Source organism: Podarcis cretensis (assembly GCF_951804945.1).
Source record: "Podarcis cretensis genome assembly, chromosome: 14".
In the NCBI taxonomy this organism is placed as follows: Eukaryota; Metazoa; Chordata; class Lepidosauria; order Squamata; family Lacertidae; genus Podarcis; species Podarcis cretensis.
The window spans coordinates 8,169,456-8,193,133 of record NC_137183.1 but is presented as its reverse complement, the minus strand read 5'-3'; the positions used below and the strand labels follow the sequence as shown (position 1 = coordinate 8,193,133).

Genomic DNA, 23,678 nt, shown 5'->3' with positions numbered 1-23,678 from the left:
CAGGAATATGCAGCTGTCCCATACGGGGATCGAACCCGCAACCTTGGCGTTTTTAGCACCATGCTCTAACCAACTAAGCTATCCGAACTTAAAAATGGGAAGCGTAATGCTGGTGGTCAACAAAAGCGGTTTAAAGACTCTCTCAAGGCAAATCTTTAAAAATGTAGTAGAAACACCGACAACTGGGAAACACTGGCCTGCGAGCGCTCCAGTTGGAGAACAGCCTTTACCAAAGGTATCATGGGCTTTGAAGACGCTTGAACTCAGGATGCAAGGGAGAAACGTGCTAAGAGGAAGGCACGCTTGGCAAATCCACACCGTGATCAACTCCCACCTGGAAACCTATGTCCCCACTGTGGAAGGACGTGTGGATCCAGAATTTGCCTCCACAGTCACTTACAGACTCACCGTTAAGACCATGTTCATGGAAAACAATCTTACTCAGCTACGAGGGAACGCCAAAGAAGAAGAAGAAGCTCTAACCAACTGAGCTATCCAGGGAATAGGTCCCATTCATTTAAGTTGGACTTACTTTTGAGCAATCAGGCATAGTGCAGTGTTAGCACAGTTCCCAAACTCTCTTTGCACAGTGAAAGAAAACTAAGAGATTTGCTAGATCAGAGCAAAGGCTCACATAATCAGTTTCCAGCCAATTGCCTCCGGGAAGCCCACAATATCATTCAATAGTTGGACATGTAGGCTCAATTTATTTATCAGCCGCAACTAACAAGAACATAAGAGCAGATAAGAAATTGCAAGAGGGGAGAGTGGCCCGTTTGCTCAGATCCTGTTCGCAGGTTTCCCACAGGTATCTTGAGAATGTTGTGCTTTCTGACAGTGGCCAATGAGATGCTTCTAGGATGCCCCCAAGCTAGGGCGTGAAAGCTCCTTGCCCCCATGTTGATTGATTTTCATTTTTTTTTTTTTTATAATAATTTTTATTAATTTTCCACACAAATAATAAAGAACAATATAAAACAGTATAACTTCAAACTCATCGGTTCATGCCCTTTTTTCTTTGACTTCCCCATACCTCCCCAACCCTGCATCCTTATTTAATAATTCTTTAGCTACCCTTAGGTCCATTGTCTTAATTCCCTTTCATCAAAAATTTCTTAAGTTTTTTATTTACTGCTGCAATTCTTTACTTCTTACCCCCTGACATCTTAACATTCCTCAATTTTACAATTATTTTTAAGATATATTTTGAATTTCTTCCAGTCCTCTTCCATTGTCTCTTTCCCCTGGTCCCGGATTCTGCCCGTCATCTCGGCCAGTCCCATAAAGTCGATCACCTTTGTTTGCCATTCTTCCAGAGTAGGTAGTTCTTGCGTCTTCCAATACTTTGCCAGTAGAATTCTTGCTGCTGTAGTGGCATACATAAAGAAAATCCTATCCTTCCTTGGCACCATTTGGCCCACCATGCCCAAGAGGAAAGCCTCTGGTTTCTTAGGAAAAGTCCACTTAAGGACCTTCTTAATTTCATTATAGATCATTTCCCAGAAAGCTTTAACCTTTGGGCAGGTCCACCAAAGGTGGTAGAAAGTGCCTTCAGTCTCATTACATTTCCAACACTTATTATTAGGCAAATGATATATTTTTGCAAGCTTGACTGGGGTCATGTACCATCGGTAGATCATTTTCATAATATTTTCTTTTAAGGCATTACATGCAGTAAATTTAATACCGGTGGTCCATAACTGTTCCCAGTCAGCAAACATAATATCATGACCGATATCTTGTGCCCATTTAATCATAGCTGATTTCACCATTTCATCCTGTGTATTCCATTTTAACAGCAAGTTATACATTTTTGATAAGTTCTTAGTATTGGGTTCCAACAATTCTGTTTCTAGTTTTGACTTCTCTTTCTGAAATCCTATTTTCCTGTCCTGTTTAAACGTCTCATTTATCTGATGGTAATGCAACCAGTCTCGAACCTTAGGCTTTAGTTTCTCATAACTCTGAAGTTTCACCCTTTCGCCATCGTATTCTAAAATCTCATGATATTTTGGCCATTTAGAATCCATATTAAGTTTTTTTACTTCCCTAGCTTCCATTGGTGACACCCACCTAGGGGTTTTACTTTCCAACAAATCTTTGTATCTAATCCAAACGTTATACAATGCTTTCCTTACAATATGGTTTTTAAAGCTTTTATACACCTTTACCTTGTCGTACCATAAGTATGCATGCCAACCAAAACTATTGTCGTACCCTTCCAGATCCAAAATGTCAGTGTTCTCAAGAAGTAGCCAGTGTTTCAACCAGCAGAAAGCTGCTGATTCATAATAAAGTCTTAAGTCCGGCAGGGCAAACCCCCCTCTATCCTTTGCATCAGTTAAAATCTTAAATTTAATTCTGGGCTTTTTGCCCTGCCAGACAAATTTTGATATGTCTTTCTGCCACCTCTTGAAACAGTCCATCTTGTCCACAATCTGCAACGTCTGGAATAAGAACAGCATTCTAGGCAATACATTCATCTTAATAGTAGCAATTCGGCCTAACAAGGAAAGTTTCAACCTTGACCATATTTCCAGATCCTTTTTAACTTCTGACCAACATTTTTCATAATTATCCTTAAATAAGTTCACATTCTTGGATGTTAAGTTTACCCCCAGGTATTTTACCCTTTTTGTTATTTCCAAGCCTGTTTCATTCTGAAAACTCTCTCTTTCTTCCATTGTTAAATTTTTTTCCAACACTTTCGTTTTTTGTCTATTCAATTTAAAACCTGCTACTCGACCAAATATATCAATTAGTTCTAATACTCTTTTAGTACTAGTGTCTGGCTGTTGCAAAGTCAATACCAGATCGTCTGCAAATGCTCTTAATTTGTAATGTCTAGCTCCGACCTGAACTCCTTTAACCAACTGGTCCTTTCTGATCATGTTTAACAAAACCTCCAGGACTGATATAAAAAGCAAAGGGGATATTGGGCAACCCTGTCGTGTACCTTTTTCTATAGGTATTTCTTCTGTTACCACGTTATTTACAATTAATTTGGCCTTTTGTTGAGAATATATTGCACCTATACCGTTTTCAAAACTTTGGCCTACCCCCATCCCTTGGAGATTCTTTTTCATAAAGGTCCAACAAATGTTGTCAAAGGCTTTCTCCGCGTCCACAAAAATCAAAACTGCTTTCCTGTTAATAGCAACGTCCAGCAGCTCCAAAATGTCTATAATGTTTCTCACATTGTCTGCCATATGTCTACCTGGGAGAAAGCCTGTTTGGTCCTTATGAATCTCTTCTGTTAACACTCTTTTCAATCTTTTTGCCAAAATGTCTGCAAAAATTTTGTAATCCACATTGAGTAAAGATATAGGGCGGTAGTTTTTAACCTGGTTCTTCTCAGTCTCTGTTTTCGGTATAAGTGAGATGAAAGCCTCTTTCCACGATTCAGGTGCCTTTTTCCCCTTCAAAATTTCATTGCAAACTTCCTTCAATGGTTGTATCAGCCATTCTTTCAGCATTTTGTAGTATTTGGCCGTCAGGCCATCTGGTCCTGGTGATTTTCCCAATTTCATGTTTTGAATGGCACCCTCTATTTCTTGTTCTGTTATTTCCTCATTTAAGATCCTTTTACTTTGTTCTGAAATTTTTGGTAGACCGTATTTTCTGATGAATTCTTCTATTTCTTGTTCGTTGATTGGCCCTTGTGCATACAATTTCTTAAAAAAACTTTGAAAACAATTGTTGATCTCATTGGGTTTGTGGATAATTTTTCCATCCATTTCTAGACTTGTTACAGTATTCATTTTCTGCCTTTTTTTCAGTTGCCATGACAGAAGTTTCCCACATTTATCCGCTGATTCAAAAGTTCTTTGTCTCATTTGCTTTATCTTCCATTCTATTTGTTGGTTCATAAGCTCCATGTGCTGCATCTGATAAAACTTTATTTCTCTCAAAATCTCATGGGACTTTGGTTTAGACCTCAACTTCTTCTCTCCTTCTTTTATTTTTTCTAAAAATTTTTCCTTCTTCTCATTTTGTTGCTTCCTCTTTATAAAATTTTGTTGAATTAGGAAACCTCGCATCACGGCTTTGCTTGCGTCCCAAATTATTCTTTTTTCCACATCTGTTTTCCTGTTGATCTCAAAGTAATCTTTTAATGTTTTAAGGGCCTTCTTGTGGATCTCTTCATCCTTAAATAGGGTGTCATTCATTCTCCATCTAAAGGATCCAGTTGTTGTTAGTTTCATCTCCATCTTCACCGCGTTATGGTCGGAGCACGTTTTTGGACATATTTCTACTTTTTTTGTTCTTGGCGCCAGACTGCTAGAAATCCAAATTTGGTCTATTCTTGTCCATGTCATTTTTGCTTCAGAGAAGAAAGTTCCCTCCCTCTCTAGAGGATTCTTTGTTCTCCAAATATCAATCAAGTCCATTGTTTCAGTCATTTCGAAAAAGATCTTTGGTAGTCTCCCTTCTTTTGAAATCACTTGTCTCTGTGCTTTGTCCATATTTGTTGAGACAACTCCATTCATATCTCCCATCATTAGGATTTTATAATCTAAAAAGTCAACTAATGTCTCATGCAACTTCCTGAAGAATTCGGCCTTCCCTTCATTTGGGGCATAAACTCCCACAATTAGTATCTTTTCTCCTTGGATTTGTATTTCAATTGCCAGGTATCTTCCTTGTTCATCTTTAAATATCAATTTTGGAACCAACTTTTCCTTTGCATAGATCACCACACCTCTTTTCTTTACTTTGTCTGATGAGATAAATTCTTGACCAAGTCTCTTATTTATCAGTAATTTTCTGTGTATCCTGGCAATATGGGTTTCTTGCAAACATATTATATCTAATTGTTCTTTCTTCAAAATGTGAAAAACCTGTCGTCTTTTCCGAGGAAGGTTCAAACCGTTACAGTTCCAACTAAGGAGTTGCAGAGACATTTTGTATTTAAGTATTTAAGTAGCTGTTCCTCCAACTGCTCCAAGCTTCTGCTCTTCCTCCGATGGTGGTGGTAAAAGTCCAAATGACAAATTTGCTATATCAGGCGGTTCCCTCTCCTCCACGGTTCCTTTCTGCAAATCCTCCAAGTATCTCTCCAGAAATTGTTCTTTGTCCTGAATTGTTTTTATTTTAATCTTCCTTCCTTTAAAGTTAAAGGACAATCCTTGTGGAAACTCCCATCTGAATGGTATGGTGTTTTTCTTCAGCAGATCTGCTAGGCTTTTATAATATGTTCTCACCTCTAAAATGTATTTGGGGATGTCCTTAAAAATCTGTATCTGACAATTTTGGATCACCAATGCCTTCTGATAATGCAGATTCAATATTTTATCTCTTTCTTCTTTTGATCTCAGTGTAATTAAACAATCCCTTGGTTTTTTATCCTGCTTTCTACCCAATCGAAAAGCTGATGTTATCTCAAATTCATCCTCTTCCTCCCATTCCTCCTGCCAAAAAGTTATAATGTTCTCTGTAAGAAATTTCACAAGGTTGTCCCCTTCCCCTTCAGGCACCAATCTAAGTTTTAAGTTCTTCTCTTTACGTTGAAGTTCCAGTAAGGAGAGGGCTGCATCATGCTCATTCACTTTTTTAATAATAGGCCCGAACTTTTCCCTTGTCTCTTCAGCCGTTATTTTTGCACTTTCTGCAATCTTTCGTGTTTCTGAATTTTCCTGAATTAATCTATTTATAGAATCTGTGTTAGATTTAACACTAGCTGTATTCACATCCAATCTTGTTGTCAACTCAGTTAATTTTTTAGAGTTCTCTGTCGATAGCTTTGTCAGTGCTTCCAGGGATTGATTTATTTTAAGTAGTGCCTGAGTCATAGGATCCATGGAAGCTGGTGTTTTTTCCTGTGCAGCTGAGACAGTTCCTGATATAGAGCCCCTTTTCTTGTGAGATTGTTTTGCTTTCAGCCTTGTTACTATCTCTTCTGTAGGGGCACTCATATCCTCAAGGTCGTTTTCACAGAGTTGATTTCCAAGTGGAAAATCCCACTGTTACTTTTCCCAGTGCAACAGTTTCACTTGAGACCCTCTAGAGGGAGCATTCAATTGTATCCAAGAGGCAAGGATAAAGAGAAACAAAGAAGCAAGGAAGTATAACAGTAGCCAAAAGTTTCCAATATCCAAGCTGTAACGTCTCTATCTTCTATGTGGCCAAAATGCAACAGAATAATTCTAAGGTCCGGTAACTTTGTTACAAGCAAACCCCCGCTTCTCAAAGTTTGACAGTCCACGTCCCGGTGCCTTATTTGGGCAGCCCGACCCAGGGGGATTTGGCAATGGAAGATCTTAATTTTCCAATAATTTTCCAGCAGGTTAACAGCGTTCCAGTCCCTTCCCCCCTCCTCCTGCCAATCTGGGGGGAAGTTTTAAGTCCGATGTCAGTTTGACAGCTTAAAAAAATAGAAAGGTTCCCTTTAAATGCAGCTTGATTTTCGTTGCTTTATCTCTTCTGCAGTTCCGGGGAGGCAGACTTCCTTAATTTATGCCTTTCCCGTTTTCAGCCGAATTTCTTATTTAATGTCCCGTTACTTTTCCAATCTTACTCACGGGTGCTGTGGTCAAATTCCAATTGCAGGAAGGAATCGGCGCTCTCCGCTCATGGCGACGCGGCTTCACTCCGCTAGCTGGGTGACGACTCTCAGCACCGCGCTTACCCCGATGCCGCTCAGAAGCCTTTAAAAAGGCTCCCTCACAGTGCCGGGGGGCGCAAAAGGTGCCCACCGAATCTCCTTTGTTCACAGGCTCCGCGCCTGTGATTTTAGGGGTCCCCCGCTTGCCGTAGCGGGTAAGACCCGAACTAACGAAGCAGTCCTGCCTCGGAGCTCGAGGCTCGGACCGCCATTAAGCGCTGGCGCCGACCGGAAGTCCATGTTGATTGATTTTCAGAGTAGGCTACCTCTGAACTTTCCCCCCTTAATGCAAGCAGCTGTCAGTTGCTAAAAGGAGATCTCCATGTACAGTGGTGCCTCGCAAGACGAAAAGAATCCGTTCCGCGAGTCTCTTCGTCTAGCGGTTTTTTCGTCTTGCGAAGCAAGCCCATTGACGGCTTAGCAGATTAGCGCTATTAACGGCTTAGCGGCTTTTAGCGGATAAGCGGATAAGCAGCTTAGCGGCTTAGAAAAAGGGGGAGGAAAAAAAAACCCGCAGGAACTCGCAAGACATTTTCATCTTGCGAAGCAAGCCCATAGGAAATTCGTTCTGCGAAGCGCCTCCAAAACGGAAAACCCTTTCGTCTAGCGGGTTTTCCGTCTTGCGAGGCATTCATCTTGCGGGGCACCACTGTACCAAGGAATGGCTGCTGTTAGTTTAGAGCAGCTGTGGCTCTGCAGCTGTGGCTGGACTCCTGATCCCATCTTCCCTGGTCCTTGGCTATTCTGGCCAGGAGCTGATGGGACCAGGAGTCCAACAACATCGGAGGAGCCCCAGTCCTTCCCACCCTTGCTTTTCAGAGACTGGAGCAATAAAAGATAGACAAAATTATAGCTCAGTTGGTTAGAGTGTGGTGCTGATAACGTTAAGGTTGCAGGTTCAATCCCTGCAAGGGACAGCTGCATATTTCTCCTGCATTGCAGGGGTTGGACTAGATGACCCTTGGGTCCCTTTCAGCTTTACAGTTTTGTGATTCAGTGACTCACCGGAATCCAAGTAAGGCATGTTTTCCAGCACATGTTCTCAGAATTCCCTGGTCTCTCTGTGGATTGACAGATGGTTTAAAAAAGGCTTGAGGGGTGTCTTCAGAACGCTGTTAGTATGCAGTATGCTGACATGTGTTTTAATTTCTTTTTGCACAGTGTTGATTGCATTTGTCTTTTGAATGTTTTTCGATCTCTTTGATGCTTATGGATCATTTTAAATGTTCTTAATTTTTTGGTAAACTGCTTAGAAGCTACAGTGGTACCTCGGGTTAAGTACTTAATTCGTTCCGGAGGTCCGTTCTTAACCTGAAACTGTTCTTAACCTGAAGTACCACTTTAGCTAATAGGGCCTCCTGCTGCCGCTGCACGATTTCTGTTCTCATCCTGAAGCAAAGTTCTTAACCCAAGGTACTATTTTTGGGTTAGTGGAGTCTGTAACCTGAAGCGTATGTAACCCGAGGTACCACTGTATATGTAAATATTGTGAAATGAAAAAACAAAAGCACATCTTCATGGAGCATATTTAATTTTTGTTTTGTTTGTAAAGCAGTGTGATCTTCCATTGATATGCTTTTTCTTCTTCTTTGTTGCAGGCGAGGAATCCGGGCAGAGCCACTGTTTACAGGATACTGTGACTATGAATACAATGCCTTTTGACTTCTACACCCTCGTCCTGTTCTCTGCCATATCAGTTATGACCACTGTAGGCATGGAGAGGGTAGCACTGATTTAGTACTATTTTCAATAAAAAGTTTCAATTATTCATCAAAGGGAAATCAATCCACTGTTGATCTTGGGTCTTAGCAAAAAAAGGCCACACCATTAAAAACAATAATGATAATAAAAATCAGTTAAACAGACCTAGAGGTCTACTGGACTCTATGTATATTATGTGTGAATGTTGTGGGGGAGGTCTGTGTTAGGTTTTTTGACCAGCTTCTGCCCATTTGAAGCTGATACAGGCCCGTCTTGTCTTGAGCCCAAACAGAGTAGTCCACACAGCGGAAGGATAAGCGGTATGTGCCACATTCTTAACTTTATTTACACTTCTATGCTGGGAGAATACAAACATGCATCTTGCCTCTGCGAGAGCAGAGAGGCAACCCCTCTCGGAAACAAAGAACACCGAGAGAAACAGTGAAAAACAGGAAACCAGTGAACGTCACATCCAGTCTCCCATTCCCGTGGGAACCCAACAGTAAACCTGACTGTGGAATGCAAAACAAAGCCTTGTGACTGCGTTTGCTGCTCAGTGAGGGAAACAGAAACCAACAGTCTGAACACCCTCCACAACCCCCCCCCCCAAAAAAAACACAACCCCCCTGCAAGGATGGCCCACAGGGGATATCTGCCCAAGCCCCCACCAAAAAATAATAATTCTAGAGCTGTCACATCACCAAGAGAGCATCCTTAACAGCCACTGAGTCCCCCTACAGTTCTTTCTACTTTTTCCAGGGCCTAAAAAACACTGTTATACTCTGGGTTTCCAGCTACGTCACGAATCAATGGTGGTTGCTCCTCGTTGCCCTCCGTGGGCAGCAGGGAGGTTCAGGCAGGGGAAATCCAGGATTTGTGAGGTAAAAATCCTGACACTGTTCCCCAGTGGGGTCTGCGGAGCTCACTGCACCCTGCTCAAGCCCATGTATGCCAACCTGAAAGGCAGAACAGGTGCGACCTGGGCGTGTGTCCCTGCCATAGGTGAGCCTCCGTCTCCGACATGATTTCTGGTTGGTTCTTCCATAATTTGGAAAATTGGCATTAATCAAGAGGCGCTCCTGGACGGACATATGCTAATAGACTGCAGTCAGCCAGTGGCGTAGCGTGGGTTGTCAGCACCCGGGGCAAGGCAAGTAATTTGCGGCCCCTAACCCATGGATTTGCGCCCCCTAACCCGTGGATTTGCGCCCCCTAACCCTAACCCCCAGATGTTGTGCCCGGTGCGGCCGGCCCCCCTGCACCCCCCACGCTACGCCACTGCAGTCAGCTGCCAAAAGGACTGGGCTTGGCTCTTTGAAGATATCTGAATGTTTTCTTTGAAGCTTGAGAATCCTTACAACAGCCGGGAAAGGAAGGGGGAAGACAAGGTGCTTTGTGCTTTCATTTGGTTTTCAAATGGTCTTCTCTCTTCTTGTCCTCCCCTGCAAAATGAAAGAGACTTGTGTAGCCACGACTATGTTATTCTGTCCGTCACTGTGAAAGAGGGGAGAGGCTTTAGATTTATGCTCAGCAAGGAATTTAACAACGTTTTGTTATGTCCTCGACCGAGGTTGAATGGACTTTATTTAAAATTATATTTGGATTGAACCAGGAGTGTGATGGAGCAATGCAGAGCAAGGAGAATGAATGGTTGCCGAATACAGTCATATCTCAGGTTACGAACGCTGCGGGTTGCGGACTGCACCAAACCTGGAAGTACCAGAACGGGTTACCTCCAGGTTTTGGCACTTGCGCATGCACAGAAGCACAAAATGACATCATGCACAGAAGCGCTGAATTGTGTCACGCGCAAGTGCAGACGCGGCGCTTCAGGCTACGAACGCTTCAGGCTACGAAAAAAGATAAAGGTAAAGGACCCCTGGATGGTTAAGTCCAGTCAAAGGCGACTATGGGGTGCAGCGCTCATCTTGCTTTCAGACCAAGGAAGATGGCGTTTGTCCACAGACAGCTTTCCAGGTCACGTAGCCAGCATGACTAAACCACTTTTGGCACAACGGAACACCGTGACGGAAACCAGAGCACATGGAAATGCAGTTTACCTTCCCGCCACAGCGGTACCTATTTATCTACTTGCACTGGTGTGGTTTCAAACTGCTAGGCTGGCAGGAGCTGGGACAGAGCAATGGGAGCTCAGCCCATCACGGGGATTCGAACCGCCGACCTTCTGATCGGCAAGCCCAAAAGGCTCAGTGGTTTAGACCACAGCGCCACCTGCTCTGATAGGATGTATTAACTTGCCTAGACAGGGCTGAAATCTGAGTCTGGTGTTTCTGTTTTTATCTTGCTGGCCTCATTCCGCCTGGCCTTTGGCTTGGAATCAATTTGATTCCCTCCCCCTCTTTCTTTTTTCCTTTCTCCTTCTGTGTTGGAACTCCTATTTGGGGACTTCCTTGGCTTTTTTTTCTGGCCCATGTAGGACCAGTTCTGGCCCATGTAGGATAGTTAGCCTTGGTGAAGACTTGACGTTTTTATCCCCAAATAAGTTTTTTGATTGAGTTTTCACTGAAATGAGGCTGCTTTAATGTTGTATTTGAATTTTCTTTTTTAAGCTGTATTTCAATCAATTGTTTTTATATTTGGTGTTAGCCGGCCTGAGCCCAGTCTTGGCTGGGGTATAAATAAATTATTATTTTTTTATTATTATTATTATTATTATTATTATTATTATTATTATTATTATTATTATTACTACTACTACTACTATTCCAACATTACCCCACCCAGTGTTCTGTCGCACACAGAAAATGCAGCAATCGGTTTTCCAACTCCACGCTTGCTACTTCTGCAGCTGCCTCAGGAAGCCTGGGTTCTTTATCTAAAAAGCCAGCAGGTGGCAACGCTGAGCTGGGGATAGGATCCCACTTCCTCCCCTGGTAGAGCTGCTCACTGGGTTCCTATGGGGGCAGGAGGGATAATTATTCTGCCTTCTTCCTATACTTAAAAGTTGCTGTCACTTTCCCATGCAGTGTAAATTAGTACCTTTTAGTGTGCCTGCTTTTGTTCCAAATGCAGAGCTGGCAGGAGCCTGCAAAAGCTGAGCAGTGCCAGGAATACAGTGTGCCTGCTGTGGATTCCCTGCAGGGCACCAAGGCAGGTTTTGCTGGATTCACAAGACCACTTGAATACAGGAATGTCTGCTTGCCCCTTTCTGTGGCCGCTAATGTTTCTACTATATTCAGGCGGTAAAAACCCCCCCACAAAAAGACAAAAAACCCAGCAAACTTTGAAGGATACTTTCTCACATGATTCTAAAGGGGGCTTTCAGACTGTTGCTATTTTTGGGTGGGATTCAACTGCCTATCTTCAAATTCAGGTTGCATAATTAAAGTTTGATTGGTAGTCTTGTGCAACAACAGTCCGTCCTGAATTCAGACTTTTTGCCATAAAGAAAGAGGCCAGAAAGTGCACCAAAAGTATAACAGTTTTTGATGCAACATTTTATGACCTCCATGCAAATTTTGGTCACTGAAAATTTTGGACTGGCAATATTTTGGTGAAGGGATTTTAGTGCATTCTGGAATTTTAGGTTTGCACAGTTAAAGTGGATTAATGGGCTCTGCTGCCCTAGTGCAACAAATCCATTTTGTAAAAACAAGCCACAGTCTTTTTGCAGTTAGGAAAGTGATGGGGAAAAGTGTGGAGGAATAAATGATTAACAGGAAGATGTGTAAACCCCCTGCCAATCAGAATGAATGCATGATGAATTCTCTCTGTCGTATGACCTCCACACAAACAAATTGGAACGAATGGCAGTACCATACTACCATATGTGGTGGTCCTGTCTAGAGATACAAATATTTTGGAACATGATTTATGAAGAGATAAAGAGATTGATAAAAACTACATTTAGCAAGAAACCGGAAGAATTTTTACTAGGAATGGTTTCAGATAATATTCCCAAAAACAAAACTAGGCTATTTATGTATGCAACGTCAGCAGCAAGGGTTATAATGGCAAAACACTGGAAAGATAAAAATACACCCACTAAAGAGGAATGGGTAGTCAAATTGTGCAAGTACTTGGAGCTCACAAAGCTGACAGATGCAATAAGAGATAAACCTAAAAAATTGGTGAAAGAAGAATGGGAATGTTTAAATAATTATTTAGGGGACAAGGGCTCAACAAGAACGATCTGGCTATGTTTGGAATGATACCGCATAGAGAAATGTTCCCTGATACCAAGATGAGGGATTCCTTTGGAATGCAGATAGAGATAATTGATAAGAATAATGATCTGTTGTGAGCTTGATGGAAGTGTACAATAGATGAGCTTTCCTGCTTTGGATCATCTTTTTCTTTTTCTTTTTTTTCTATTTTTCTTTTTTCTTTTCTTTTATCTTTCCCCTTAGTTGCTTATGTTCTGTGTCATGTACTTCAATATTTTTTGTAGGTTTTTTTAAAGGTTTTTTTCATTACTATTAAGGAATTTTCCTTTGTAATTTTGGTTGTCTGTATTTATATGTACCTGTTTAAAGCAAAATAAAAGTTTTAAAAAATGGAATGAAAGTTCTGTAAGCCAGATATCATCTAAGGATGGTGGGGAAATATGGGTGGGAAGAAAGAGAGGCAGGTATCCTCTGCATAGAGCAATGCAGAGCTCTTTGCAAGAGGGCTTTCAAGCAGCCCCACACTGTGCTATGGCTGCTTGTGCATGTTCCCAGTAATGGAAGACATATTCATATGCAGTCAAAGTGAGCCAAACCAAACCATGGCTTAGCATGAACAAACAAGTGTGCTAGGTGCACATTTGTAAAATAGAAGCTGCTTTGCTCTATCCTCTTAGTTCCTAAGTGAAGGTTTGACTTGGCATTATGTGCAAATCCAGACTTGTGGTGTTTCACTCCCAAACCAACCATGAGCAGTTAGCTGAGAAAGAACCTAGATTAGAGCTTGTGGTTTGTTTGGAGTGAGACAAACTGTGAGCCTAGAATTGGACATGGCGCTAAATCAAATCAAGGTTTGTTCTTAGTTCCTGGCAGAGGTGCCTACTTGAATAAAATATTGTGGGGGCCCAGGTAAGTCCTGCCACGCACAATTGATCACATGATGCAGTGCACACACCATTTGAAGGGGAATGCCCACCAATTTTGCAGGGGCCCAGCCCCCTCACATTTTACTGTGGGGGCCAAAGCCCCACAGCCCCTAGGAGTTTGTTCCTGGGGTTCCTGGTGGGGAGCAGGAGAGAGCAAAGTGTCTGCAATTTTCATACTATGCACTAGCATGCTTGTTCAGTCATGCTAAACCAGGCGTAGGCAAACTCGGCCCTCCAGATGTTTTGGGACTACAACTCCCATCATCCCCGGCCACTGGTCCTGTTAGCTAGGGATGATGGGAGTTGTAGTTCCAAAACATCTGGAGGGCTGAGTTTGCCTATGTCTGTGCTAAACCATGATTTGGCTTAGTGTTGCATGCAAACCAGAGTAGCATGGTGTCGGCCACCGGCTTATTTTCTGATTACTAACATGGGTGGCACTGCGGGTTAAACCACAGAGCCTAGGGCTTGCTGATCAGAAGGTTGGCGGTTCGAATCCCATAACGGGGTGAGCTCCCGTTGCTCGGTCCCTGCTCCTGCCAACCTAGCAGTTCGAAAGCGCGTCAAAGTGCAAGTAGATAAATAGGTACTGCTCCGGCGGGAAGGTAAATGGTGTTTCCGTGCGCTGCTCTGGTTTGCCAGAAGCGGCTTAGTCATGCTGGCCACATGACCCAGAAGCTGTACGCCCTCAGGCAATAAAGCGAGATGAGTGCCACAACCCCAGAGTCAGCCACGACTGGACCTTATGGTCAGAGGTCCCTTTACCTTTATATCCCACCCCTCACACTATGGTTACAGAGCTGGCTGTAACATCAGATAATTAAATAAAATTGGTGGATACAAAATTGAATCACTAAAACATCTAAAACCAGTCTCAACAACCTCACATCCACAATATTTTTCATCTCTGATGAGCAGAATAATTATTAACATCTGCTGCCCTGCCTGAAGGCCTGATGAAATAAAACAGGCTCCAGCTGCGGTTAATATGCATTCTGGTGGGAGCTCCTTCCAGAGCTTGGGTGCAACTGCCGAGAAAACCCTGCTCCAGGTTTCAGTAAACCAGATCTCCCTTGGTGTTGGAACAATTAACAGGAATTGCTTGGCTGATCTCAGATCGCAAGGAGGAGAGTATTGGGACAGGCATCTTTTCATGCAGCTGAACTCCAAGCCATTTAGGGCTTTGCATGCCATAGCCAGATGTTTGCAGGATATTTGCTAATGACCTCATAGATCGGGTGGTTCCTTGACACCAAACTTCTGGGTGACCTTACTGAGAACAAGTAACATCATGGATAAGTCAGGGGACGCAGGAAGAAGAGGGTCCATTAGTGCCAATTTGGGATTCTTTGTTCTAGAGGAGAACTGAAGGGAAGGGAAATAAGAACCACAACAAATGTAAACGAAGCATGAACTAGCCCAGTCTGGCGAATGCAGTTTGCAGTATGGGCTTCAGCATCATTTCCTTATGTACAGGTGGGGAACCTCTGGTCCTTCAGAAGGTGTTGCTGGATGCTGTGGTCCACAATGGTTGGGGCTGGTGGGAATTGGAGTCCAATAACACCTGGCATGTCGTCGGCTCCCCATCCCTGCCCGTTGGGCAAGAAAAGTGCCAAAACAAATATACAGAACAAGGATAGGTTTGTTTGTCTTGCCAGATCTACATCTCCAAAAACAATAAAAACTAAGGGACCTTCCTGCCATTTGCTCTGCACATCCTTTTCCTTAAGCTCATGCACTGATCCTTATCCATTAGGCTGTGGGGCCTGGTAGGGTAGGAGGCAGTGAGCCCCCAAAGTAGGTGGAGTCCAAGCCAATGACAGGCAAAGCCAACTCATTCTAGTTTTGTCCCCCTCCTTCCTCCTGTTTCATTTTACAACAGGCAACAGAGAGGGTGTTGTCATGGACTGGCTGGATGCGGGGGGGGGGGCACCAACTCAGGAACCTCCATGGGAAAAAGACTCGGAGTCCAGGGGTTGATGGTGGGATGATGGTGAGTGTTCAGAGGGAGAAGACAAGGAAGAGGAGGTGTCAGAAGCTGAAGAGGTAACAGGGTTTAGCGAGCAGAAAGAGGATGTGGCAGAGAGCAGTCAAAACCAGAGGTAGAAGTGGAGGCTGCAGGGGAGGGAGCCAAGAGGCAGAGATGAGTCAGGGTGTCTCCCTCTCTGGCTCTGACAAGTTCCCCTCCCTGCTGGTCTCCCAGAACCAGAAGTGGTATGAAGAGGGAGGAACAATGGCAGGTATGGTGAAGGAGTCTCAGATTGCTTGGGAAGGACCCGGCGGAGGAGAAGACTTAGACAATTGTAGGACGGCAGAGACTCTCAGTCCCCACAACTGTCTCATAGGGGCAAGATCTACCAGGACAAGTTGCTGTGCTCACTAAGCCTGGCCATGTTTTCTTGAATAGAGAGTTAACTGCACTAACACCGTGCAATTTATTGCTGGCCTGTTCCTGACACCCATTCCTGACAGCAGTGGCGTCGCTTGGCAGGCAGATGGAGGGGCTGGCTGACAGCAGACAAAAGCTGGTGGGGCAGTGCACCACTCACCCTAGCAGACCAGCTTCCACTGCCATCAGAACTGCCTTCCCCTGTGCAGGGATGAGAGCTGGAACATCGGAAGGGAGCCTTGCGCTGCTTTTGACATCTTCCGCACTTCTCAGTGTGCATGGAGGAGACGGGGGGGGGGGGAATAGCTCTTCGGCTCTCATCCAAATGGGTGCCAGATCTCTCTGGCAACACATTATCTCATCATCCACACAGGCTATTTGGAGATGGTACCGAGAGATGCTGAGAGTGGATGCAGAAAGGTCAAGTTGGTTTCTTAGCAACTGTTTGCCAATTGGACTAGCGGAGGACTCTCCTGGTTGCTATGACGGTTGCTGTGATACAGCTAGTATTAGCGAGCTGAGATAAGTGGCTGGAAAAGAAGGGAGGAGTAGAAGCAGCAGGTTTGTGTGTGGGTCTGCATGTGTGCGCGTGTGTGGCTATGGGTGTGAACGCAGATGAACAGATTAGGCTGCTACAGGTGTTGTATTGATCCATCTCTGCCAGAATCTGGTTGCTATGTCCACACTTCCAGAATCTCTCAGATTAGAATCCTCATTATTGTCTATAACATCTGGAAATGCCAGACAGTAGCCACCCATCACTGCCCCTTAACTACAATCTCTCTCTCTCTCGCTCTCTCTCTCTCTGTGTGTGTGTGTATGCTGCTGCATTAAGCAATCTCAAATATATGCCTCAAGAATGGAGGAGCAACCAAGCTGTTCCATTCTTGACTCACCAACTTTCGGAAAGATTGAAAAGAAACCAAATTCAGTTCTAAATATTCTAGTTCATCTCTGGGGATACATACTTTAATACCCAAACCTTTGTTGTCATATAAAATTTATTTTTAACATTACCAACAGTCCAGAATGAGGGGCTGGTTTCTCAAATTTCTCTTACACTTTTGACTTATTTATATCCCCTGCTGCTGAGCTTGAAATCCCCCTGGGAGCGGGACTTGAGGAGGAAATTGAGATAAGTAGAATAGGACTCAGCTATTTTTTGTTTCATTTCAGAAACCATTAGAGAAAACTCTATGGAAACTATCCATAGGTGGTTTCTTACACCTGTGGCGACACTGTCGAACTGCGGGGGCAAATTGGCACCTCCGGAGGTCCTGCAAATCAGTTCACACTTTCTGGCTCCCTGTGACTGCAGAAACGATGCCTTATGAGGAACGGCTAAGGGAGCTGGGCATGTTTAGCCTGGAGAAGAGGAGGTTAAGGGGTGATATGATAGCCATGTTCAAATATATAAAAGGATGTCACATAGAGGAGGGAGAAAGGTTGTTTTCTGCTGCTCCAGAGAAGTGGACATGGAGCAATGGATCCAAACTACAAGAAAGAAGATTCCACCTAAACATTAGGAAGAACTTCCTGACAGTAAGAGCTGTTTGACAGTGGAATTTGCTGCCAAGGAGTGTGGTGGAGTCTCCTTCTTTGGAGGCCTTTAAGCAGAGGCTTGACAGCCATATGTCAGGTGTGCTCTGATGGTGTTTCCTGCTTGGCAGGGGGTTGGACTCGATGGCCCTTGTGGTCTCTTCCAACTCTATGATTCTATGAAATTAAGACTGCAGAGTAGAGGCAGACTTGGCCTTCTTCCTTCTGTCCATTTTAAAAGGTGACAAATCTTCCACTCGGCTCAAATCATTGTCTTTACATGTTGGTGTCTGCTCAACTGCTTGTGTCCCTGGTGTGGAAGGATGCTCTGCACATTGCAGTCATGGAAGAACTCACCCACTACCTGAGAGTTTTACATGGCAATGCAGAGGATGCTATAGAGGTGAACCTCCCTGAGACCTCCAAGTATTGAGCGGTATGTAAATTCAATAAATAAAAATAAGAATAGAGGTGGCATGGTGGAGCGGGGGACTGCTGAAGAGGCAGAAGATCTCGCCTCCAAGTAGCCCACTGCTGCTATTGCTATCACTTCAGCAGCTGTGAGCCATGTACAGTGGTAGCTTGATTTAAGACTGGGATCCGTTCTGGAAGTCTGGTCTTAAAACAAAGCGGACTTAAAACAAGGCGTGCTTTCCCATAGAAAGTAATTGAAAATGGATTGATCCGTTCCAGACAATGAAAAACACCCCCTAAAACAGCAATTTAACACACAATTTTACTGTCTAACAAGATCATTGATCAATAAAATGAAGACAATAATCAATGTACTGTACAATAAAATAAATAAGACAATATTGTAGATGAAAAAAATTAACATTTTCCCCCCTTACGTGCACTGATCATTGTTTGGATGGGGGGCTTTTATCCATTTCTGCAGTCACACAATCAACCAGTAGCTGAACTGGGTTCCACACAGTTCCACAAACAAGTCACAAAAACGAAGTTGCAAGCCACAGTCACAGGTCGGTCCCATAAAACGAAGTCACAGTCAAAAAACCGAAAAAGCCACACAAACCAAAACGCAAATAAAATAGCAAAAACAAAACCTCCAAATATCACCTCTGTGTTGTGCGGGTGCTTGGGACTCCACAGCCGACAGACTCAACAGGAAGCCTCTGATTCGCAGCGAAGAGTCAATTAACAAACGAAACACACTCAACACGAACAAGACGATGAAAAGTGACCCCTAAAACAGCAGCCGGGCCCTACTTATATCAAAGAAAGACTCAACCCGGAGCACCCATTTCAGGGTTGCAATTGGACTTAGTCCAAAATGGACTTATGATAGACTGGACTTTAGTCAAGGTACCGCTGTATTCCTTGGAGGCTGAGTCTCCTGCCCTGTGTGTATGCACTCTTTAGCATCAGAAAAGCCCGATGGATCAGGCCTGTTGGCCATTCTATTCCTCTCCTGAAGCAAACTGGGACAGCTCCATCAGTAGAGCATGACACTCTTAATCTCAGGATTGGGTGTTTCAGCCCCACATTGGGCAAAAGATTCCACACTGCAAGCGGTTGGACTAGATGCCATTTCTAACTCTATGATTCTGTGACTATAGGCTTCTTCTTTTTCTGCAAGCAATCTTTCCCTAATGCAATGCAGCTTTGTATGGAGTGTTTATGAATATATGCATTTATATTCACACGTCCTCTAATAGAAACATGGGGGTTTTTTTGTCAGTACTGTATGCTTTTATTTGGGGTGTCTGCGGCATTGGAGAGTTGCGTTGTAAAATTAGGAATAGTGCAAGTTTCCAAGGAGAGCAGCAATTCGGTTTGTGTATTATTATGGGAAACCTGAGGGCTACAGCAGAGGTTAAATGTGTGGATGCATGGCCTCCACTATTTCCCCAATGAAAACAGAAACATCCTATTTAATAATAATAATAATAATAATAATAATAATAATAATAATACCCTGCCCAGGACATTCAATACAGGATCTCAAAGCAGCTGTTCTATTACAAAAGAATTTCAGAAACAGACTTGAAAGAGAAGTTGCTGAATTACAACTTAGCACTAAACTGAAAACTATGGAGAGACCTGGTCTTAATAGAGATATTGGATTCCTTTCTCATTCCATATACTAATCATCGGCATACTATCTCTTGCTTTTTCCTGTAGGACTAATTGCAGTCATTAACAGTCACAGGTTTACCATACCCATTGAATAAATCACCCATCTCCTACTACCCTCCCCAGAAAAACCCCACCCCAATTATCAGGAGTTCAGCCTACACTCGAGTAGGACTCTGGTAGAGACACATGCCTGACTGGCATGTTCCGTCCCTCCTGGTCAATCGTTCGGGAGCTTCATAAGCTTTCTTCAGCCCAAACATCACAGCGACTGATGCCAACCGACACACTTAGGGATCCGCAGAGTTTGCGCAACTTGTGTGACAGACCCCAGCAACTCAGCATTTTGGCTAATCTACTTTATTTACATATAAACAGACATGGAGCACTGCAACATGGCTCCCTCTCTCTCTAGCATCAGACAGCAAAGAGAAAAAGAACAAAGGACAATAGTTCCACTTCAAGAACACAGTAACACAAACATCCTGTTTCTGTCACTTCCCACTCTGTGGTGTCAAAACATATACCGTCATGTGAAAGACAACAATCCCATGACTGCAACCATGGAGCACGAATTCTAACATATATAAGGGTCTGGTGACTTCTGTTTCAGTGTATCTGAAGAAGTGTGCATGCACACGAAAGCTTAGACCAAGAACAAACTTAGTTGGTCTCTAAGGTGCTACTGGACATTTTTTTAAAAAAAATTATATATTTTGACTGCGTCAGACCAACATGGCTACCTACCCGAATCTAGAACCCTGCTCATCTGATTGGGTTGCCCCAGCCACTCTGGGGAGCTTCCAATGTATATAAAAACACAATAAAACTTTTTTAAAATTCTCTATACAGGGCTGCCTGCAGATGTCTTCTAAATGTTTATGGCTACTTATCTCCTTGGCTCAGGGGGTTGCATAACCGTCCAACATTTCTGTGATGAAAATAGGGGCATCCTAAGGAAAAGCAGGACATTCTGGGATCAAATCGGAAACAGTGATGGCTTCTGTAAATCTGGGACTGTCCCTGAAAAATAGGGAAACTTGGGGAGCTGGTGAATCCATTTAACATATCTGTTTCTGCCCCCTTAACCTTAGCAGTTCCTGGGAATCACAAGTAGGGAGAGTGTGAGAACAGGACACTGGCTCCAGCAGGGCCTTCTGAAGTTCTTACTAACAGTTTGTGGGGGGCATGAGAGATTGAAATATGGGGAAGCACGGGGGCAGGGCAAGCATGATTCTGATCCAGTGCCCCACCCCCTGCTTTGTTGGGAGTGTGAATCCTGGACCTCCCTTGTCTCATTGAGTTTGACCCTCCCTGTGGGCCATTTTTCCAGACACCGTTTCACTGCCTAATTCCAGCTGCAAATGGGTCTTTACTATTGTAGTTATGGCTCCCAGCTTTTGTTTCTTGTTTGCATTTCCCTGATAAATTAAATTATATATGCAATTAATGTTTATTAAGAAAATGTTAGGAAGATGCACACGCCTGCATGCTGTCTCCTGTCTCCCACCCCATTTAAAAGTAGCAGCAGAAGGACAAGCTAGGTCTAAATATGCACTGCAAATTGACTTATTCAGGGAGCAATACTTAGGCCTTTCAATTAGAACTCTATTTTTACACTCTCAGAACCTTTCTGCTTTGACAGCCTCAAGGAGCTGGAGTTGAAAAGCAGCTTGTTGTTATTGTCAATGTTAGACGTCAAATGTATTGATGAATCAATCAATGGGTCTATCTCCCAAGCTGCTTCCTAGCCATTTTGGATCCTGAGCTTTTCATGCACAGAGAAGTCTTTTGTGTCTCCTTTGCAGGCAAATCCTTTGTTCCAAACTGTGCTACCCTGGTTATTTTCTTGTCCTGATCTTTTTTTAAAAAAGCACCCACAGTGGTGCTTCAGACCCTCTGTTATTTTCATTTTTAGCAGATGTTTAGCTCAGTTTGTTATATTTTTCTTTAAGCTCAGATGAACACCTTTGTTTCGTTGTGTGGTTCAGATATCTTACTGTTGTCTCATCCCATCCTTTCTTTTGGTGTGTCTGTGTTTAAATAATGAAAAGTTGAAAATATATTGGGGGGGGGGGATAATGTGTTTTGTTAGATGTGATTACATACATTACCACATCTATGTTGTTGTTGTTGTTTAGTCGTTTAGTCGTTTAGTCATGTCCGACTCTTTGTGACCCCCCGGGACCAGAGCACGCCAGGCACTCCTGTCTTCCTCCTGCAGTTGGGTCAAACTCATGCTGGTAGCTTCGAGAACACTGTCCAACCATCTCATCCTCTGTCGTTCCCTTCTCCTTGTGCCCTCAATCTTTCCCAACATCAGGGTCTTTTCCAGGGAGTCTTCTCTTCTCATGAGGTGGCCAAAGTATTGGAGCCTCAGCTTCAGGATCTGTCCTTCCAGTGAGCACTCAGGGCTGATTTCCTTCAGAATGGAGAGGTTTGATCTTCTTGCAGTCCATGGGACTCTCAAGAGTCTCCTCTGGCACCATCACTGCCTTGTCGTGGCGAAGGGGCTTGAATAACTCAGAGAAGCTATGAACTATGCTGTGCAGGGCACCCAAGATGGACAGGTCATAGTGGAGAGTTTTGACCAAACATGATCCACCTGGAGCAGGAACCACATCTATGTACAGAACCCCATTCCAAGGTGGGGATCCACTAGGTGTAGCAAGAATTGATGGTGCCAACTGATTCTAAATGACAAAGGGACATGTAAATACTTTCTTTAAAAGCTGAAAGACAGCATTATATTCACTGCCTTGAGTTACAGGAGACATTTCTGTAGTTAATTTCCCCCCTTCCCTTGAAAAGTACATAAAGCTGACAGAGGAAATTGGAAGAGTTCCAGTCTTTCGCACTTTCTCTTTCAACTCTATGTGCTTTCCAAGGCTCCTATTAATTTTACTGGGTAAAACCTTTGTCCAGATTTCTTGGAAAAACAAAGTCTGTATGTAGGGCTGTTTCCCCGCCCACTTCCTGTCTTTTGCGTGCTTGTGGCTGAGCAGGGAATTGAAGAGACCATGCCCCGGCACTTGCTCAAACATCCAAATGCACCCATGAGCCTGATATAATATACAGTGAGTTGAAAAAGATTTTCAAATATAATTTTAGTAAAAAACCAGAGGCATTTCTGTTAGGGCTAATTGGAGAGGAAATTCAGAAAAATGATGTTTATGTTTATGTATGCCACAACAGCTGCAAGAATACTCCTGGCCCAGAAATGGAAGCAGCAGGAACTTCCTACATTGGAGGAATGGCAGATAAAGATGGTAGAATATGTGGAGATGGCAAAGCTGACGGGGAAGATCTGGAATCGGTGAGACAAACTGTTTCAGAAGGACTGGAGCAAATTTATATTTTACATGAAAGAAAATTGTAAACGTTTGTAGGTTTGAATTGAAATGCTTTGTAATGAGAAAATACGGAACTGATTTGCAAATAAGGAGGTGATTTAAGAAATAATAAGAAGATATAAGGTAAAAAAGTGGCTATGGAAATGTGAAGAATTTGTTAATAGATGTTGGGAAGTCAGAGAGAGGGAGGGAGGGAAGTTGATGCTCTTGTTGGAGCAATGATTTATGTTATAGATCTGTGCAATGAATTGTAATTAAATATGGAAAACTTAATAAAAATTATTTTTTTAAAAACCAAATGCACCCATGAGCCTAAAGAAGTTGATGACCCCTGCCCTAATGCCAGCAGCTTAGCTAGCCGCTCGGGTGCCCGGTGTGGGGGGCATGTCCTGCAGCCGGGGGGTGGGGTGAGCTGCGCCCATGGGGGCGGGGTAATTCACCCATGGGAATGGGGCGAGCCTTTCCTTCACGTGAAGCCTCTCCACCGCCTCGTCCTCAGCTGTAGGGCGGCAGTAGGCAGACGGAAGCCCCATGCTGCTGTTTCAGGCAGCGAGGAACCTGCAGGCGCCTAAGCCACCATGTCACTCCTAAAGAGTTTCGTGAGCCCAATTGTTTATTTTTATTTTTTAACTCATTTTGTCACACCCCCCTCAGTGATGACACCTGGGGCAGACCGCGTCCCCTCCTTCCTCTGCCACTGCCTAACCCAAGAAGATATTACTGTTCATTGTCATGATGAAAAGGCCAAGAAACAATGCAGGAGGAAGAGGAGGAGGAGGAGGAGGAGGAGGAGGAGAAGGAGAAGGAGAAGGAGAAGGAGAAGGAGAAGGAGAAGGAGAAGGAGAAGAAGGGAACCAGCAACTTTATTGGTTGCGCTCCAAAATGCAAAGAAATTGCTAAGTTAGCAGAGGGACCGGTCATGTTGCCCCACTGCAGCCCACC

General features: G+C 43.6%; 1 protein-coding gene and 2 long non-coding RNA genes across 4 annotated transcripts in view; 2 read left to right on the top strand and 1 right to left on the bottom strand.

The window, feature by feature from the left end:
- HEXA (hexosaminidase subunit alpha) overlaps positions 1–8,467 on the top strand; it is a 34,460-nt gene extending 25,993 nt beyond the window's left edge. For both annotated transcript variants that reach the window (XM_079953342.1, XM_079953341.1), the window contains exon 14: positions 8,203–8,467. In XM_079953342.1, the coding sequence (XP_079809468.1) occupies positions 8,203–8,266 (64 nt within the window). In that variant the 3' untranslated portion in view covers positions 8,267–8,467. The remainder of the gene's footprint in view (positions 1–8,202) is intronic.
- LOC307203064 lies at positions 141–6,943 on the bottom strand. The gene is made up of 2 exons (XR_013833121.1): positions 6,834–6,943; positions 141–888 (listed from the first exon to the last, which is right to left on the bottom strand). It is a non-coding gene; the product is annotated as an uncharacterized lncRNA (long non-coding RNA).
- A 9,589-nt stretch (positions 8,468–18,056) lies between the features above and the next one.
- LOC307202611 lies at positions 18,057–18,327 on the top strand. Its single transcript, XR_013832955.1, has 2 exons — positions 18,057–18,249; positions 18,290–18,327. It is a non-coding gene; the product is annotated as an uncharacterized lncRNA (long non-coding RNA).
- Positions 18,328–23,678: the final 5,351 nt, after the last annotated feature.